Below are 21,040 nucleotides of genomic sequence, written 5' to 3' on the forward strand. Positions count from 1 at the left end.
TGCTAAGCAAAAGTGAGTGAGACCCATTATAAACAAACTTCCTTTATATTCAAGAGGAGACTGTAGCAAGAAAAATAAAATAAACAATGCACATGTGGTTGGTAAGTGCTTAAAGTCACACCGTGCCACAGCATCTGCAAAGCACTCACTTGGGTACCTTACTTCAGCGTTTGATGAATAAATTGTAATAGTTCCATATAAACAGGCCATATTAAGGCAATATGTAAACATTTCTGAAGAAGGATGATTTGTTTAGATCCTTTAGCCCTTCTCTGAGTCTGAATCTGGCTGCAACATGGCATGGCTTTGTGACAGGCAGCCCGTTGTGGCAGTAAGCTGCTGTTATATTGTTATTGTTGGATGAAAAAACAGGCCTCATAATTTATGTCCTGAACTAGATTAACAAAGAAGCCCCTAAAATGAAGCATTTCTGTGAAATTAGTTTCCCTAGAATGTGGTCTAAAGTTTCCTAAAAATAAAAGAATGTGAAAATACACTTGAAACTTTTTCTGAGAAGATCCGTGGTTTTCTGCGGAAAAGCAAAGCAACTGTGTTTGGCAAATTTCACCATAGATTTAAATGAAACTTGAAAAATATGAAAGAGTGTATAAAAAGCTAAAGTTTGTGAAGGCCTGTGACTGAGCAACACAGTATTATGTTTCCTAGCATAATACAAACCTGTATTATGCAGTGTACTGCACCCTCAATATGAATGTATGCAGCTGAACATATACAATAATTAATATGCTCCATAATATCAATTATCCACTGATGTTTGTTAAGTGCTTGATCAATTACCCCATCTCCATGATCCATCAACAATCTGTCTTCCCATCTGTTAGTCCCAGGATTGCTAAGGGCGGTGATAGTGTCTAACACCTACACATCCTCTGGTGGACAGACATGGATTGGTGAGAAGGAGAGAAGAATGATCACTTTAGAAACTAAAACATAAAATACTTGGGTTTAAAGGCAAGATTTGACATGTAAAACAGTTCATGAGTTTCCTGCACTTCTTTACTAAAACTAGATTTTTACAGCAGTGTTAGCAGAAGCTCATCAGCCATTTAAATTAAGGTATTTTTACCTATACTTTCTCACACATTCCTAACATATGTATAGGAAATCCAGTATGGAATACAACTTACATGATTAAAAGCCCATATGGAAGCTTACTCCAGAAATATGAAGTGTCCCACTGTGTTCACAAATTAATAAATATTTTCAAGTCACAAGAATGAAGGTAGACCCCAGGCCTACTAAATCAATCATAAGCTCTGTATGAATTCAAAATACTAATAATTTTTCTTTCGATTAATAAGGAACATATTTTCCTCAGATGCAGAAGTTAACTCATCAGGCTCTGCAGCTTTCGTTGCTACTTTTCAGTTCATTAAGGTTACTGTATAAAAAATTAGAAAAGTGTTATCTTTTACTGCTTTTGAGGAATTTTCTAAATTCCTGCACAGTCCTGCTCCTTGCACCTGATGACACAGGTTTAAGGTCATATTCTTCTTTCCCCATCTTTTTTTAAAGCACTCCTTCTGCACAGTGTTTTCAAACAGAGGTACCCTCTTATGGAGAAATGGGGCTTCATTCACTGCTTTCATACAGTCAATGAAAAGTGATGGAAAGGTTTCTTTTTGGAAACATACTCATGGGATTTGGATCAGAGTTTTGATGGCTTTCAGTTTTGAAAACAGAATTTTATTGATTCTTTAAAATAAAAATTGTAAATTAACTTAGGAGCCTCACACCACCAAGTAAGCACAAGTGTGTCTCATATACACTGCAGTCCTAAGCCAACACAGCACTACAGGGACCCTGTAATTACCTGATGACTGTATTCAGATTTAAGTGTTTTACTCCTGATATTCCAACTGCTAGAGTGTAAACTAAAAGCTGAGTCAAGTCTCTTTGATATCTGAGCCCTGCTTTAAAGCAGCAAATGGCTACTGCAGCTGGTATTCCAATATTTTCATCAGTCCCAAACTAAAGGTACTGCCTCCAAGTCAGTGAAACTTGCTCAAGCTGACGTCAACTCAAGTAATCAGACCAACTGAAGGAATTCAGATTTCTGAATATGTTCTTTCATTTTTCCTCTAGAATGACTACTTTTGGCAGATTTAATCCTCCAATCCTTGCTGATATGAGATCTTACTTGATAGGTTTCCAGTGCTTTTTGACCTGGTGTTAAATTAATGCAGTGACTCTGAGCCATGACCTTTCTGGTACACTGTGGTCCTTAATGAAGCTATAGACCCTCTGGAAAGGCCATGTAGTATAATCATTTCTTTGGGAATCCCCACATCCCACAGGCTGTGGTACCTCTAACTGCAAAGGCAAAATCATGTGCATCTTCTCACTGCATCAGGAGTGACTCTGGTGCCTCCACTCCTCTCTGCCTCCACTACTTTGTTCATCCCCAGAATGAACTGGGACACATTGCACCTGCCCTGCCTCATCAGCACTGATGTTAACACCCAAAGCTGGATCATAAACATTTATCACCGTCTTCAATTGCCTAAAAACTGGTAGCTTTGCCGGAAAACAAACCATGCCTTTCTTGAAAACAGGAGCCTGGAAACGATCCCTTATTCCTGGCAACATCCAGAACTAGAAAAATAAAAGATGACTGGCCGGTATATCCCTAATCCCACAAATATTTACACACACTCTCCAGTGCCACTGAAGTACACGCAGTAGTGCATGTATGCATTGTAGTGCACGCAGTCCCATTGAATCCAACAGGACTACTCGTGGCCCTTCATTCAGCACCAGGGTGAATTTGGCACATCCTGCAGCAGTCAGCTATGCACCCCCGCTCCAGGGTCCCTCCATCGGCGTGCCGCGAGTGAGGCACGCTGCTGCGGGGAGCCTGGAGGCACCACACTCGCGAGGAATCCCCGGGTGCCTGCAGGGCTGTGGGAAGCGCAGAGCCAGGACCGTTCTCCTGCCGGGAGCATCACATCCCGCTTGAGCTCCCCGGTCCTTGACGGGTGCCCTGTACCTTCCGTCCGGGGCTGCTCCCCACGGGCATCCCGGGAGCCCCGCGGTCCCTTAGGACGCGGCGGGCGGGCTGTGACAGCCCCGGGGCGCGACACCCGCTGTCCCATCCTGCGGCGGGACCCCGAGCCCGCCCCCGCCGCCCGGCCCCGGCCGCGGCCCCTTCCCCGGGGCGGAGGGAGGGAGGCGGGGCCGGGCGGGCTCGGCGGGGCTGGCGGCGAGGGCTGGGTGCCGGCGGCGGCCGAGCAGCGAGGCGAGCGGCCGGGGCTGCGCAGCGGGGCCCGCGGCGGTCATGGCCCGGCAGTAGGCAGGGAGCGCCCCGCCGCCCGCCGCTCCGGCGGCAGCCCCGCCGCGCCCCGACCGTCCTATGCGAGCCGCCCCGGCGCCAAGATGAAAGGTAGGCACGGAGCGGGGAGCCCGCACACGTGCACCGGGCACCGGGCAGCGCGGATGGACCGGCGGCGTGCGGGAACGCCGTGCGGGAACGCCGTGCGGGAACGCCGTGCGGGAATGCCGTGCGGGAATGCCGTGCGGGAACGCCGTGCGGGAATGCCGTGCGGGAATGCCGTGCGGGACCGGGGCGGGAGCGCGGACAGTCTCAGCAAGGGGACGCTGCGGGCAGGGCGGTCTTGGGGACAGTGGCCGCGGGACACAGGTGGCGGGCAGGGCACGGGCGGCCGGTGCCGGGAGAGGCAGAGCGGGGTCTGACCGCCACCCCGGGTGCGGGGTCTGCGCCGTGTGTCCGTCAGTCCCGCTCCGGGAGCGGGCTGTCCCTGCGAGTGTGGGAGTGAGTGTGTCCCGGCACGTGTGCTCTGCCCCCGGCACGGTCTCTCTCGGCACCCAACTTTTATCTTCTCCCTCGCCAGTACCCCGAGAAGAAGAGTTGTGTTTCTCCCTGGTTGATTTGTTTATTTTTTGCCAGCGTTTTGCGATGTTCTTGGTGTTGCTTCTAAACATCTGGCAGTGATTAGGTGCCAGTAGAAGCCTAACTGGCTTGTGAAATGTATTTGGCGTATTTCTTCTCTGCATCCACCGCCTGGAAAATTTTTGGTTTTTACTTTGCATCTGTTCAAACTAAAACTTTGTTTCTTTTCCTTTTTCTCTCTTTTCCTCCCTTCCTCCTCTGTTTTAAATGAGTGGAATGTCTCTGTCCTGCATAGCCGTGACAGAGAGGTATCACATACTTTAAATTGAAATAATGAAGCAGATTGCCGAATTGCTACTCTGCAACCTAGTAAAGATGTATGGGAGGTGCAAGAAAGCCTTCTGTTTATGAAAATTGATAGCCTTACAGCAAAAGGCAGAGGCTTTACACACTGGGGAATACTTACAATGAAAACATCAAAGGACATTATGGAAAGTTTAGGAGTTAGTTGGGATGTTGTGAGAGTTGAATTCAGTTTTTCTTCAGAGGCAAAAATAAGCTTAAGGAAAAGACATACATACGTGAAAATTGCTTTTGGGCACCACTGTGCCTGTTCTTGGAATGCAGTTTTATTCCAGATGCCAGGAGGCCAGCAAACATCATGATAGTTACACTGAGTTTCCAGAGTCTGGGACACCAAATGATGTGATTATTTATTCACTTGCCAGAGTAGCTGCCTGAAGGGAGGAAAAACTTTTGGGGGGCATTTATTTTGCAAGCCCACACACACACTATTTAAGTTACTTCGGACACTGTGGCAATGGTGCCTCTCTAGAGCCATGCAACATACGACAAATAATTTATTATTTGTATTATTAGTATTTACAATGTTCTTTATTTATAGGCTGATCATGCCAAAAATTTTGTCATCAGTTCGTCATTATCAGCATAAGTGTAAGGGCAGGAACAAACCAAAATAATGGGGATCTGACAGTAGATAGAACAAACCTGTTACCGCTGAAAGCCTTACACTCCATTCTTTGGGGTTTTGAGGAGAGGTGGGATGCAAAGGAACAAGGATGGGAATAACATATAATGCAATTTGTGTCTCCTTCCATTCTACTTACATCACTCTTTGCAAAGCAGAGCAGTGGCATTCAAAGGGAGGATGTAATTCCTGCTCCTGGGAGCACTCCCTGCTGTCCCACACTCCATCAAGAGGGAGTGCTAGTCCTTACCATTTGGCTTCCCTAAGAGTGATCGCAGCCATCTTATTTCTTTCCCCCAGAGAGTTACAGAAATCAGTCATAAAACATGCAAAGAAGAACACTTGAAGGACTGTGCTAATAGCAAAAGAAAAGAGTCAAACAAAACATCACATCACGTGCTTCTGCCAGTGTTAGAGAAGTCAGAGAGTCAAATCAGATTTTGACTCAGTGATTTCCTTTTCTGGGTATGGACTTGGATTTTCATGTTTTCTCTTTAAACTTGATGGTAGTGATAATAGTAGGACTGTAGTATAGTTTTTTTATAGTTTCGTACTTGTTTTTGTTCTCAATAAAAACAAAAAGATCTGTTGATTGCAGCTGTCTCTGTATCTACCCTCTCTAGAGAATGGAGGAATATCTAAATAATTACATCACTAAATATCTGTAAGGAATAAATTATATTTCCATTGCTGTGAAGCCATTTATTATAATGGTTAATAGCTTCTGAAAAATAAAAGAATTAAAGACACTCAAAATATATTAAGGGAATTGCAGCAGTTAATAAATAACCTAAAATACACTTTCAGGAAGATCTTTGATCAGATACTTAGGTAAGGCAATGTAAAAATACACTCACAATATTTGGATAGGTAATCTAAAATACACTCTCAGAAGAAACTTTGGAATTAGAATATTTGAAGAAGAAGAAGTGGAAGCCAATAAGTTAAAGTGACCTGCCAACCCGTTAGGATCAAGCCAAGTATAACAGTTACTTCAGCTAAGTCATGGAAAAACATGCCAAGGATAACAGGAAGAAGACCAAATTAGGAAAAGCTTAAAATTTAACTGAGGAAGACCAAGAATTCCCAGAAGACTCCGCCTGCCTATGAATATGCATGTAATAAATGATGTAATCCTTGTTTAAAATTGTATAAAAACCCGCTTTTGCGGTGCATAATTTAGAAATCCATTTCGTGATTTCTCCGACGCGTCGTAATAAAATACCTCCTGCTTATCTGACTTAGGCTGAGTCTCTTAAGCAGTTATTCTCGCCTTTTGGGGCAAATTCGGCATCATTTTCTGGCGACCCAGATGGGACCAGACAGGAGATCCGGGCCCTGAGGTCCTCCCGGGCCGGGTCCGGGGTCGGGATTCTCTGGGCGCCCCTGACGAATTTTTGTCAAGAAGAGACCCCCCCTGGACTGGCGCCTTGGTGGACGGAGGGTTCCCTGCATCTCCTGCTTCAATTAAGAGGTATTTTAATTGTTTATTGGTTTTATTGGTAAGGAAACGGGGGTCAGACGTGACCGCCCGAAGGGAAAGCTGGGGGACGCCCCGGTAACGAATCCCATTGGGTTGCTAGCATTGGTTTGCCAGGGTTGTTGCTAGCATTGGTTTGCCAGGAGATTCCCGGCATTGTTTTTGTAAAGAAAAGGACAAAAGTCCTGCTGAAAGAAGTGTTTGTTTATCTTGGTATTTTTTGGTCTGTATGGGAAACTGTTTTAACATTGTGTTTGATGTTGTAATACTGTGAATTAAGGGTTAAGAACTGAAACTGCTATCTGAAGAGGTCTGTCAGCCGGTGATCTTTTGTGTCTGTTCTATGTGTTTGTTGCAAAATCTTACAAAAAAAATATTTTGCTGCTCTCTCTATAATTTTTAGAAGAGAATAAGTTGATAGATATCCGGAAGAAAATTGTGACCTCCTGCAATTGTTACACTGTCTATGGTTGCGATTGCACGAATCTGGCAAACCGGTGTCTCACGGTCTGTAGGTGACCTCGCGTGACCAAACCCGGTAACAGTCTGTTCTGATATAGACCATAAGGTAGGAATTCCTTTATAAAGGTGCGCGTGTATGGTTGAGAGTGAATAAGATGCAGCATCGCTGCGACGCGAGAAGCCAGGACAAAAGCGACTGAAAATTGTGTGTGAAGTGTTAAACCAACACAGGGAATAACTATGGGAAGTCAACAGAGTAAGGACGTAAATATGAAAACCCCCTTAGGATGTATCCTAAAACACTGGAAGGACTTGGGAGGGATCCCGGGGGGAAACATAAGTAAAAAGACACTCCTTAAATATTGTACGCAGTGGTGGCCATTGTACAAGTTAGATGACAATGAGAAATGGCCGCCGGAGGGAACAACTAATTATAATACTATTTTGCAATTGATGCTTTTCCTTCGCCGACTTAACAAATGGGACGAAGTGATGTATGCTGATATGTTCTTTACCCTAAGAAATAAACCGGAGTGGCAAAAAGAGTGCGGGGTAAATGTAGCACCTCAGGACCCCCTAGTGCTAGCCCTGGAAAAAGATAAGAAAGGTTCAAAGCCTAAAGAACGGTGCTGTGATGCATGTAGCATTGGGCAACCATGTCTTAAATTGACAAGAAGAGATAGTGGAAAGGAGAGCGAAATAAGCCTGTGGGAATACCATCCATTCGCCCCAGGACGGGAAGGGCCTCTTCCCAGGCCAAAGGAGGAACAAGGGGATCCTAGCCCCTTAAAGGAGCTGGAATGATGGTGGAAATCTAAGTTTGGGCACAGTCCTCAGAAACTAGATAACACTTGGGAGGAGGATAGTCCATTAAAATCGGGGATGGACAAGAGGGAAAGCAACCCGCAGGGACCAGATAGTCCACAGGGGTCGGGAAGCTACAGGGATGCTGACAACCCACCCAGATTAGAAGTTGAGAGGGAAGAAGGCAGCCCACATGGAACAGAGAGTCGAGGGGAGACACGCAGCCTCCCCGAACTAAGTCCATATGGGGATGGTAGTACACCCAGAAATGGAGGTTTTGGGAAATCAGGTACCTGTAGAATAGAAACCAGCACACCGAGGACTGGGGATAACTCACTAGGAGGCAACGTCTCTAAGCTAAGGTATAGTGAGAAGAATGACACTGAGACATGCGAAAGGGAGGCAGAGAACAACTCACAGAAGCTGAATATAATAATTCAGATAGAGGATAAGAGAGATGGAAGGGGAACAGAAGATGAGGACAGTAGCCCGGAACAGGATAGGCGCCGGCAGATGCGGGAAGAAAGGCGACAGATGCAGAGCGAGGCGCGGCTGGACTGTGTAAACCATGCCAGGGGGGTAGTAGGAAAAGAGTTAACAGAAATAGAAGGTGAAGATGAAGAACAGGGAAAGGGAAAGAGAAAAGAGAAGAGAAAGAATAGGGAAGACATTGAGGCACAGGAAGATCCTGGGGAAGGGACTAGTCATTCGTATTATACCAGATCTGTGGCACGGAGGGAAGCAAAGCAAGAAGAGGAACGGAACCATACAATAGCTCCTCTCCGACAACTTATGCCAATGGTAGGAGAAAGGACCAGGGTAAAGGTACCGTTCTCCACAAGTGATCTGAACAATTGGAGGGATGAGGCAAAGAACTTCAGGAGGAATCCAGAGGGAGTAGCGAAGAGGTTTGAATTAATGGCAAAGAATTTAGATATTGATTGGGAAGATATAGAGGTGATGTTGTCAGAATTGACAGATACAGAAAGGGAACTCGTATTGGAAACAGGAAAACGACATGCTCAAGTATTATCAGGGAGACTAGAAGATAATTTCCCCAGCAGTAAACCAGAATGGGATCCGGGCAACGAAGAGCACTATCGACGATTGGTGCAGTACAGAAAGCTGATAGCGATGGGCTTGCGTAATGCGATCCCTAAGGCTATCAATTGGTCGATGTTATATGACATTAGGCAGGGAAAGGATGAGACCCCGTCAGAGTTTTTGGATAGACTTAGGGCAGCCATGAGACAATACACACCCCTGGACCCAGCAACGGAAGAAGGGAAACAACACCTGTTAGGATTAATGATGGGACAGAGTAACCCAGACATCAGAAAGAAATTGCAAAAGCTCGAACATCCAGAAAATAAAAACCTGGAGGCCTTGTTGAATGAGGCATGGAAGGTATATAATAATAGAGAAGTTGAGGAGAAGAAAAGGGAGGACAGGAGGATAGCTCGAGTAGTGGCTGTGGCAGTGGCAGCTCAGAAGACAGGTCACTCGGAACCTGGAACCAGGGGTAGGGGTAGAGGCTACCCGGTGAGAGGGGGAGGAAGGTTCCAACCCCACCCAGCTAGAGTAGGGCCAGATCAATGTGCATACTGCCTACAGACGGGACACTGGAAACAGGAATGCCCCCAGTTAAAGAGAAGGTTAATGGTCACCACTACCACCACACAGCAAGAAAGTGAATGAGGGGGACCGGTGGGCCATACCCTAGCAGACCCACTGGTTAAAATGGAGCTAGGGGAAGGTAAAAAGGAATTGGACTTTTTGATTGATACGGGAGCAACCTTTTCAGTTTTAAATCAAGAATTGGTACCTAAAAGTGATGAATTTGTACAAGTTGTGGGAGCAACAGGCCAACCAGAAAAGGCTTACTTTTTGAAACCTATCAAATACAAAATTGGGAAACAAATGGGAATACACCAGTTTCTGTATTTGCCAAATTCGCCAAAACCTCTACTAGGGAGAGACTTATTAGAAAACTTGGGAGCTATAATAAAGTTCAAAAAGGACAGATTTGAATTTCAAGTAAAAGAAGAACAACTGATTACAGCCTTAAGCCTAACAATCAGTTGTGTGAAACCTAAACCTGAGAATCACAACTTTGAGCGAATCCTGAGCGAGGCATACCCATTAGTATGGGCTACTGATATACCTGGAAAATCAAAACAAGCAGCACCGATTGTTGTTGAACTTAAAGATGGGGCAAGACCGGTGGTAAGAAAACAATATCCTTTGAGAATAGAAGACAGGAAGGGGATTGAGCCCATAAATCAAAAGGTTTCTGGAACTGGGGTTATTGGTAGAATGTGAATCGGATTTTAATACACCAATCTTGCCAGTAAAGAAACCTAATGGAGCTTATAGACTAGTTCAGGATTTGAGAGCAATAAACGAAATAACCAAGATATTACATCCTTTAGTTGCTAATCCATACACGCTTTTAACTAGACTCAAGGATAATTTGGCCTGGTTCACCGTATTAGACTTGAAAGACGCATTTTTCTGCCTTCCCTTAGCTCCCGAGAGTCAAAAGATTTTTGCCTTTGAATGGGAATCTGTAGATAAAGGAAGAAAGACCCAACTTACCTGGACGGTATTGCCCCAAGGATGGACAAACTCCCCTACGATTTTTGGGAATCAATTAGCCAAAGAATTAGAACAGTGGGAAAGGCCGCTGGGAGATGGCACCCTTCTGCAATACGTAGATGACCTTTTAATAGCAACAGTGACAGAGGAAGAATGCATTGAATGGACTATTTCCTTGTTAAATTTCCTGGGTTTAAGTGGATACCGAGTCTCTCAACAGAAAGCACAGCTGGTGCAAAAAGAAGTAGTGTACCTGGGATACGAAGTCTCCAGAGGACAGCGATCCCTGGGAGCAGCTAGGAAAGAGGCCATCTGTCAAATGCCCAAACCAGAGACGGTGAGAGACCTGCGCGCCTTTCTGGGAATGACAGGTTGGTGTCGGCTGTGGATCTACCAGTACGGGATACTTGCTAAACCACTGTACGATTTGTTGAAAGAAACCAAGGATGTTCTAGTTTGGACTCCCGAGGCAGAAGAGGCCTTCAAGAAGTTGAAGCTGGAGCTAATGAGGGCACCGGCTTTAGGTCTCCCAGATGTATCAAAACCATTCTGGCTGTTCTCCCATGAACGACAAGGGATGGCCCTAGGAGTCCTGGCACAGCAGTTGGGAACACACAAGAGAGCTGTGGCCTACTTCTCCAAGCGACTGGATGAAGTAAGTAAAGGATGGCCAGGCTGTCTGAGGGCAGTGGCTGCAGTGATAATTAACATAGAAGAGGCCAGAAAGCTCACACTGGGCCAAAAGATGACTGTGTTAGTATCTCACACTGTGTCAGCCGTGCTGGAACAGAAAGGCAACCATTGGTTGTCCCCATCCAGATTCCTAAAATACCAGGCCATCTTGGCTGAATCAGATGACGTAACCATTCAGGTAACTAACATTGTGAACCCAGCTTCATTTCTAGAAGGGAGAGCCCCAGCAGAACCCATCGAACACGACTGCCTGGAAACAATTGAAGCCGTCTACTCCAGTTGCCCAGATCTCAAAGAAGAGCCGCTCGAAGGTGCGGACAACTGGTTCTCAGATGGCAGCAGCTTCGTGAAGCAAGGAGTAAGAATGGCTGGCTATGCAGTCACCACTACAGAAAGGGTAATTGAGTCAAACCCCTTGCCTGCAGGGACCTCAGCCCAAAAGGCAGAGCTGATAGCTCTGACCCGAGCCCTGGAATTGGCAGAAAACATGCAAATTAATATATGGACAGACTCTAAATATGCCTTCTCTGTTGTACATGCTCATGGGGCCATCTGGAAAGAAACAGGACTATTGACTACACAAGGAAAAACAGTCAAACATGCAGAAGAGATTCTGCGATTGCTAGAGGCGGTCCAACTCCCAGCACAAGTGGCCATAATGCATTGTAAGGGACATCTGAAAGGTAACACTATACCAGAGATAGGGAACAGGAAGGCAGACACAGAAGCTAAATTGGCGGCCACAAGAAATAGGGAAGCGGAAATAGCGGCCCTAATACCAGGGGAGCTGGATATCAATATCCAGCCAGATTACCAAGAATCAGATCATAGATGGATTCAAAGGAATAAGGGCAAAATACTAGAAAATGGTTGGGGTCGATTAGAAACAGGACAGTTAGTGATACCAGGAAACGTGATGTGGCAGTTTGTGAAGGCAGAACATGAGAAGGCCCATTGGGGCCTAGATTCGCTTTACCAATATTTGCAGACCAGAATAGCAGGACCAAAATTATTTACTACTATAAAACACGTTACGTCCCAGTGCGAGCGGTGTCTGAAAAATAACCCGAACACAGGAACCAAAGTACATCAAGGAGCCATAAATCGAGGTAAATTCCCAGGTGAAGTATGGCAAATTGATTTTTCTGAACTCCCAAGAAAAGGGGGGTTTCGGTATTTGTTGGTAATAACTGATACATTTTCTGGGTGGCCTGAAGCATTCCCTTGTAGGACAAATAAGGAAAGAGAAGTGACCAAAGTACTGTTGAATGAAATTATTCCACGGTTTGGGGTACCAAAGAGCATTTCCTCGGATAGAGGTACACACTTCTGTGCAAAAGTGGTGAGAGCAATAAGCAAAGCATTACAAATCAAATGGCAACTACACACACCTTATCGCCCACAGGCCAGTGGGCAAGTGGAAAAGATGAATCATCTCATCAAACAGCAAATTGCCAAAATATGCCAGGAGACTAATTTGCAGTGGTATCAGGCTTTGCCTATTGCTCTGCTTAGGCTGAGAGTCAAACCAAGATCAAAAGAAAAGTTAAGCCCATTTGAAATTTTGTATGGTAGACCTTATGCTATGCAAGTTGTAAATGGGGACGCTATAGACCAAATCGGTAATCAGTATATTTATGATTATGTAATTACGGTGGGGAAACAGTTTGATAAGAATGCTACTGTGGTGATAGGGCACTAACCTTCACACCGATATTACGTATTTGCAAAAGGGTTGCCAACCATTGATACAGCAAAGCCTTAAGGGATGGAATGCATGGCTAGCAACAAGGTCTCATCATAGAAGAGTACAAAGAGATCTAAGTGGATGGATTGGCACTGGATTTGGTATATTAAACACGATAGATCAAGAAGTATTAGTGAATAAATTAAGTACCGTTACTTCGAACTTAGGAAAGCTAAAAATGCCCCTCAGTTCATCCATGCTCACATTAGCAGAAACATAATCACTTGTAGTAAAATTACTAACCATGGTAGCAAACCATACTGAAGAGGATTTTTTGAAGTTCGCTAACTATACAGGGGAACTTAGCAGAGAAATTGCACTAGCTATCCAGTGCCCTCAGACACAACAATGGGTACAATCAGCAGCGGCAGGAATAATGAGAGAAGGAACGTCAGGTATATTACCTCAAGAGATAAGAGAAACAATACTAAAGGACAATCATACTACACAATTTGAGAAGGACCACCAAGCCTGGTGGCAATTAGTAAATTTCACTTATGAGCCTCAACAAGAACACATTGAAGCCTATGTCCTCACCATTAGTGCAGCAGAGGAAAGAGCTATCTTTCCTATCCTCACTCTAGGGACAATACATCAAGATGTTATTGTCAAGCCCATAGACCATAATGTCTGGGCTAGTTATGATAATACCAAAAATAGGTGGCAATCGGTTAACACAGAAGCATGTATTCCTAGAGGACAATTAGGCTATGTCTGTGAAAACGCTGTAGTAGAAGCGGAAGATCTATGTTTAGATGCTGAAAACAGTGTATGTACTTTTGAAATGCTTCCGCATAATAGAACACAATCACAAGTTTATTATATAGGGAATGGGTGCGCTTGTGTGAGGACAGCTTGCGATAACGTCACCATAGATAATTGCCAAGAAAAGACTAACAATACTAACTTTTGTGTATGCAACTTCACCAAGATAGTAGGTTGTGACTTTCATTATACTGTCCCAATAACTACTCAACAGCTAATTAATGCAGATTTTGACCTATATCAAGAGATACCGAAATTACAAATAGGGATGGACGTCGAAGTCCTTAAAGCAATGCTCACACATCCTAAAGTAAGGGAATTAATACAAAAGGTAAATCAAACAACCAAACGAATGGTATGGCAGGTAGAACATAATTCAGAAAAAAATACAGAATGTCCTGACTAAAGTAGAACAAGTAGGCCAGCATCATTGGTGGGATATCTTTGTAGGATATTCCCCAACAGCTACACAAGTCTTTAACTATCTGGTGCACCCAACGCTAATAATAATCATAGTTCTGTTACTATTAACTCTTACAAATATTTGCATGTGGTGGAGACTGAGAATTATAATGAAAAGAACCCAAATGATCTGGGCTATGGTACGAGCATATCAGCGCCCTACAGGGTTAGAATTTGACGAAAGAATTCGTAAGTAATAAGAAAAGGGGGGAAATGAAGCCATTTATTATAATGGTTAATAGCTTCTGAAAAATAAAAGAATTAAAGACACTCAAAATATATTAAGGGAATTGCAGCAGTTAATAAATAACCTAAAATACACTTTCAGGAAGATCTTTGATCAGATACTTAGGTAAGGCAATGTAAAAATACACTCACAATATTTGGATAGGTAATCTAAAATACACTCTCAGAAGAAACTTTGGAATTAGAATATTTGAAGAAGAAGAAGTGGAAGCCAATAAGTTAAAGTGACCTGCCAACCCGTTAGGATCAAGCCAAGTATAACAGTTACTTCAGCTAAGTCATGGAAAAACATGCCAAGGATAACAGGAAGAAGACCAAATTAGGAAAAGCTTAAAATTTAACTGAGGAAGACCAAGAATTCCCAGAAGACTCCGCCTGCCTATGAATATGCATGTAATAAATGATGTAATCCTTGTTTAAAATTGTATAAAAACCCGCTTTTGCGGTGCATAATTTAGAAATCCATTTCGTGATTTCTCCGACGCGTCGTAATAAAATACCTCCTGCTTATCTGACTTAGGCTGAGTCTCTTAAGCAGTTATTCTCGCCTTTTGGGGCAAATTCGGCATCAGCTGGTATTTGTAATGTGTTATGTTTTAAATCAGTAAAATAAATTGAAGTTTATGTTCAATATGCTGGCAGTTTTATTTCCAGCAAACAACACTGAGCTCACAAACTTTGTCATATTTTTTTTTAGCAATAATTCATGTGATTTATATAGGGATTTGTCTGCTTTAGGGTCAGATATATCTTTATCAAATGATACTTCTAAGTTGTAGTTATTTATTTGGGTATGAAGGAGCACTTGCTGCCTGGGAAACAAATGAAAACAACTTCCTCATAGTCAAACATCACCACATGGTCAAAAACATTGGCCCTAATTTAAGACTGGGACAAGCATTTTTAAAGCTGAGAGCTTCTTCCCATATAGCTGCAATATATTTTGTAACTGCTACTTTAAACTCTACCTGTAATCACTATTGTCAATGGCAGTGCTGGTGATAAGTATTTCCCTCTGAAATATGGATACTGTTTGGATAACCACTCAATACTAATGCCCAAAATCAGGCAATGTGGTCATTTGGCTTCTAAGCCAAAGTGGTCATTTTGAGACTGTTGCTCCAGGATGACAGAGAAGCTCTTAATTAGAGATGCTTAGAGTAGCTTAGCTGCTTCTTTTCATTCCTTCTCCTCCTCCCTCTCTGCCACCACAAGCACCTTGCTGTGTACCACTTGTATAGCAATGCAGAAGGAGCAATGTACTTGTATAGCGCTGCTGGAGGACAAATCATCTGGGATCCTGTGGGCCAAATATTCTGTTTTGTGCTGTTTCTCTCATTCTATACAAGAGGAAGCATGGGGGAGAAGCAGGTGTGGCCTTGGTTGTGTTCCACTGGAGCAGTGAAGCCCTTGGTGCCTGGGGACCAGCCTGGCCCGAATTCCTGTCCTGCTTAGCCTTGAGTCCTTTGCCTCAGAGGCGCTCTGTGCCCTCCGTGCGCAGGAGAGGAGAGCACACCCAGCTCCCTTGGGATGTGCCAGTTCAGCTGGCCACAAGTTTGCCTTACACAGCGAGCACTTTAGCAGACATTTAATTACCATACCAGCCTGTGTTGCTAAAATTGTCCCTTCTGTGGGACTTAGAGCCGGGATGTAATTGCAAATAATGCTTACAGTAGCAAAAGCTGACTGTTTATGCAAGCTCACTTCTTTCTTGACTACCTTGAAAAATTTTTAAAAATTTATTTATATGATGGTTACCTTCTTGACAGGTTTTGTCTTTCTCTCAGTTTTGATGCCACTGCTAATTTTAAAGAATAAAGGAATAAAAGTTATAATTTTGGAACATTGCAGAAAAGACTTTCTCTCTCTCTCTTTTTTTTTTTTTTTTTGTGTGCACAAAATCAAATGAAGAGTCATCTGCAAATAGGTCTTTCCTGGATAGAAACTTCAAACCAAGAATTTTTTTAAAAATCCAGTCCAGAGCATTTTGCAGAAGCCGGAAAGCATCTGAAAACCAAGGATTAGAAGTGGAGTGATCCAGTAACCTTTCCTTAGTCCATTTATAACAGAGCTTATATGAATATAGTGACATAAACATGAAACATATGCAGGAGGTCTGAGTGGTGTGTGTTGGACATGTCACAGGACCCTACAGCAGAAGTTCAAAGGCACAAGCAGTTATAATAAATGTGTGATAAAACACAGAACAAATCCTGAGCAACGCTACTATACAGTCAGTGTGTGTCCTGAATTGATTGGTAGCACAGAGGATTTTAAACATATGGATGAGAAAGATGCAAGTGTGTGTCAAAGCATGGTCTTACTAATACAGAGGACAACAGAGCTATGAAATTATAAGAGAAATCTGTTCTTGCACAGATAGAAATATTACTATACAACTGCAAAGGATATTGAGAAGAATTAGCATATAACCGATTTATGACAGGAGCATTTTCAGGAAGAACTTGTAATTGTTTGTTATTGCTTCAATTCTACTTTTCCCAGCCACACAGGACTAAGACTAGCAACTAAGAATAGCATAGACAAACCTCCCTATGGAGAAGGGAGTTGTTTAAAGTATCCTTTTTCTCTTACTTTGGATAATGTAGATTCATTTTAGAATGATTTTGCTACAGCTGAGGGCTGAACAGAGCCCTTTTTTTGTCACAACCACTACACAGTTAACTTAGATCCACACTGAAAGACTGTTGTGCCCAGAGGTTCAGATTCTGACTGCCAGGATAAGGAGGGAAAGGTAATCTTGCAGAGAGACAGAGCTGATCAGGCCTTGCAGAGATAAAACAGAGTAAAATAAAGAGAGCTGGGACAAATGTCAAGGATGAAAGCAGCTCAGTACTGCAAAAGATGCATACCCAGTTATCTTCAGCTTCAAAAAACCTTCCTTATCCTGAGGTTCTGTATGTCAGAACAGAGAATCTCTCCTTCCAGCCCTCCCCCTTGGAAAGCAAAATAAAGACACTTTTTACAAGGCATGGAAAGTGAACCTGATCCTCCTCATAATGTGAGTGTGGTCTGTGAGAGCGAGGGAGCAACCTAAGATGAATTGTCTTTGGAGTTTGACCGCTTCCACCTAAAACTGCAATCCCTTTTGGTGCATAAATTTAAGGTGCAGACTGGGACATCACTGGGGAACAAAGTGAATGAGTTATGGGAGGTAATAGAGACATGTGTTGTTAGGAATGCGTATGCCATTTTAATACCGCTGTTAATTGCCTCCTCTGACATACAGACAGGGAGGCACGATTTTTCAGTGCACTAATGAGAACATATCTGTTTGCCCTTAAATCATTATTCTGAAATATGATATGATTTAAACTTTTAACTTCTAAGGTCGATCCTCCACACCATGCAGCTGCTCCTCACCCCAGTACGGTAATGTGGCACTTATGTGCGAACAAGTTTTGTTCAAATCTCCCTATTTACTGTCTTCATCTTGTGCCTAAAAAGCAAAACTAGAGTGATTGTTTTTATACCTCTAAATTTCACAATCTTCCGTCATTTTGTGTGTGTTCCTAATGTAAGTGCTCACATTTTTTGGGCACAGCAGTAGGGGAACAGATGAAGACCAAGACATTAAAGTGCACCCATTTGTCACGATTACTGGTTTTGTTTTTTTTATGCATGTGTTAAGTGATGGTAGACACTAACCGAGTCACAGGATAGTACCAAAGGAGGATCTCTGATCTAGGACATTGCCTCTTTCAGTCACTGAGATAAGCAGAAAAATTCCCAGATCAGCAGTCTCAGTTGGACAGAGCTGAGGAAAAGCCTCAGTTTTGCTGCCAGAATCCAAGCTCAAACAACATCCCAAAGGATGCTTTGCAATGCAGGGAGGTGGTCTCTCTTCCAGGACAGCCTCAGCTGAACTTCAGCCATGGCTGCCCTAAAGACCAGGTACTCTGCAAGTGCAGAATCCGTGTCATCCCTGTCCAAAGTGACTGTTAGCGTGACATGTCAGCTCGGGATCCTCTCAGTCAGGAAGTGCTTCAAGTGGGGGGTAGGATTTTGTGAGGGAGGGCTTATCAAAATAGAGGCTGAGAGAGAGACTTGACTATGAAAAGGACCTATAAAGAAAAAGTAGTGGAGAAAGGCAGAACAAGAGGACAAGTGAAATAAAGCATCTGTGAAGAGAACTGGGAATGAGCAGCCCATTAGCACAAGCAGGAGACTGTTCAGAATAAAAAGCTATGAAAACCAGTGGAAACCAATTAGACTGATGAAGTCATCAACATCTGAAGGCCACAGCTGCTTGCTGTGCTTCTGCTGACTCCATTTCACCTCTAGGTCAGCAGTTTGAATGTAGACCCAGTTAATAGTGAGCAGAAATGCATATAAATCTGGTGGCAGCTCAAAAAGCTTTTGAAATGTGATATGAGAAAGATATTGGTGTCGCTGTTCTTGTCTGCCTGAACAGTTGTTAATATTACAGAAACCTCACAAGTGGATGGGTTTTGCCTTTCAGTGAAAGTGCTGAGAGGGAGAGAGCAGGCAGAAGCAGCTTTTTGACACTGCAGGCAGTCTCTCATGAAGGAGAGGCACTTGTTCCACAGTTCTGAGTAGAGTTCTTCATCCATGCTGATGGGTTAAAGAGTGGAATATTGTGATTTTCAGCTAATAGGCACACCTTCTTTCCAAAAGGTACAAGTAAAAATCTCTCCCTGATAATATTAGAATGAGCTTTACTGAGTTGCACTGAGATATAGCTCTATAGTTCCCATTAAGTCAGCAGGAAAGGCAGGGCTCTAACCATTAAAGCCTTTTGAAAGAGAGATTTATTTTAGAGGAAACTCTTACACTGGATGTCATTTTTACTACAAATTAATCTTACAGTCTGAGTTCCCAGACTGGTACTTCTAATGTACTGTAATTTGAGTTTTCAGGGGATTTTAAAGGAACTTCTAAAATCTGAGGTGAAACTTGGCATGACCATTTTCAGCCCAGATGCCTCATTCTCTCCTGGAATAGATTTTCCCAGATTTTGAAATGCAATGTAGAATATTGGTTTGTTTTCTTTATTTAGGACTTCAGACAAGGTCCTTAAACAAGGACTTTGTATCCATGTTTGCAGCACACAAGTGCTCTGGAAATTATTGGATACCACGTGTCTGCAGCCACCATATGACCCAGCATCTCTAATGGTTCTGAGGTCTTGTTTGCCTCGTTAGTTAATTAGGTTTAAATGGCTGAGCAAGGTGTACTGTTAAAAGGAGACAGCTGGACACGTACATTAGCAGCTTTCTTTAACACCTTCCACATGCCAACAATGACACCCATGAAAGGAAGGGGCTAAAATGGAAACAACTTCCCTAAAATCACCTTGCACCAAAGGCTCCTCAGATCTGGTGCTGTGGTTTTATGCCCTGTATTGTCTCAGGGGCAGATTTAGCATCCATTTTGGCTCCAGGCCAGCTCTTTCTTTCTTGACCTCAGAGTGACTCATAAGTGATCCATGATTAATTTATTTAAGGTTTAAGAACAAGAAATTAAACAGTTCTACTCCACAGATTTGCTTTGCCACTGGCAAATTAATCAAATGAGAGTCTAATTTGTTTTAGATTAAATGAATTCCCTCTGTTCGCTGTGCTAATCCCCAGCTGAACTGCCTTTTCATAATTCCCACTCCCTTGAAGCATTGTACTGTAACTTATTTAACTCTACAACTGCATTTACTAGAGGTGTTGCAGTAATAGCTTATAACTGGAGGGCAAGTGGAATTTGGCATTGCTACTCAATTGGGCATGGATATTGCCAAAATATCTCAGAGGGTTTTTTTTTTTACTTTTTTGGACCAGAACTCTTACTTTGCACTGACTCCATAGAATATTTGATGTATTGCTGTTCAGCCTCAGTGAGACAGTGATTTGTAGCAGTTTGCTGTAATCTCCCCATGACAATCTGTTCTAGCATCCAAGGAGTCTCTTGTAAACCCAATAAAACAGGAGATCTCTGGTGGCCCTTCCCTTACATGGTTAAATACAATTGGTTGCTCACATATGTTTCTGTTCTGCCCAAAGTTCACCTTTTTTATGGACCTTCCTGCTGCCAGAGTTCTGTACAAGTCAGGGAAATAGGAGACCAGCTTTTCATGTTTCTTCATCTTTCTTATTCTGGATTTTTGGTTCACAGCTGAGAGCTCAGTTAAGTGTCTTATAACTGAGTTAGAGCTGGTCTTCCCCCTACTAAAGAGTTAATTCTTGTGACCAGAACATAACAACAAATTCTACTTGATTGTCTCCTTCAAGGAGGAGTCTGCCCTTGATATTTTTCACCTATGAAAATAAGCCTTGCCTGCATATTAATGCATGTGTATGTAACAGAAACACTGTGTTCATTCCAGTCCTCTTTGTAACTGAGGACTGGATTTAAACTAAAGTAAACTATTTCTAACTTAAGGCTTTCACAATGTCCAGCAAACCCCTCCTGCACCAGTTGCAGCCTCACTCAAGTGTGGGCACCGCTGATGTGAAAATGCAGAATTTCCATTTCTAAGATCAGTCACTGGTGCTCAAAGCTCATGAATTTCTGCCACAACAATTTCTGATACTGCCTTTAAAACCATAAGTCATTAAAACATACTAGAGGTGTTCCTAGTATTTGACTTCTTACTTGGTGTATATTTTCTTAACCTCTGTAATTCATAACAGATCACATTTTCATAGTTTTCACTAGAAAACCTGTTACCTTTTAAATGAAAACTTAGGTTCTCCTGTATTTTGCTGATTTGAAGATATCAGGAAGCTTTGAGATTTTTGTAGAACTTGTGACAAAATTTTAATATTTCCAGCACTGTAACAGGGAGCTGAGGATCGTTTCTGCTGCCTCCAGTGAGGACAATACTGCCCAACAGACATGGGAGGAACAGGCTGGGTGCAGGGCTTTGCCTTGGGACCTAAATTTATAGGC

General features: G+C 43.1%; 3 protein-coding genes across 3 annotated transcripts in view; all 3 read left to right on the top strand.

The window, feature by feature from the left end:
* Window positions 1-3,226: 3,226 nt before the first annotated feature.
* Window positions 3,227-21,040, top strand: part of COLEC12 (collectin subfamily member 12) — a 104,122-nt gene continuing 86,308 nt past the window's right edge. The window contains exon 1 of the mRNA XM_059466965.1: window positions 3,227-3,403. Coding sequence (XP_059322948.1) covers window positions 3,397-3,403 — 7 coding nt within the window. The 5' untranslated portion in view covers window positions 3,227-3,396. The remainder of the gene's footprint in view (window positions 3,404-21,040) is intronic.
* On the top strand, window positions 5,559-14,631 carry LOC132087301 (uncharacterized). The gene is made up of 2 exons (XM_059493348.1): window positions 5,559-6,907; window positions 10,134-14,631. The coding sequence occupies exon 2, from the start codon at window positions 10,523-10,525 to the stop codon at window positions 12,596-12,598; it is 2,076 nt and encodes a 691-aa protein (XP_059349331.1). The 5' UTR covers window positions 5,559-6,907; window positions 10,134-10,522; the 3' UTR covers window positions 12,599-14,631.
* Window positions 6,768-9,702, top strand: LOC132087307 (uncharacterized). The gene is made up of 2 exons (XM_059493363.1): window positions 6,768-7,380; window positions 7,479-9,702. Exon 2 carries the CDS (start codon window positions 7,684-7,686, stop codon window positions 9,301-9,303), a length of 1,620 nt encoding a protein of 539 aa, XP_059349346.1. The 5' UTR covers window positions 6,768-7,380; window positions 7,479-7,683; the 3' UTR covers window positions 9,304-9,702.

The sequence above is a fragment of the Ammospiza nelsoni genome, chromosome 1, assembly GCF_027579445.1.
Source record: "Ammospiza nelsoni isolate bAmmNel1 chromosome 1, bAmmNel1.pri, whole genome shotgun sequence".
Classification (NCBI taxonomy): Eukaryota; Metazoa; Chordata; class Aves; order Passeriformes; family Passerellidae; genus Ammospiza; species Ammospiza nelsoni.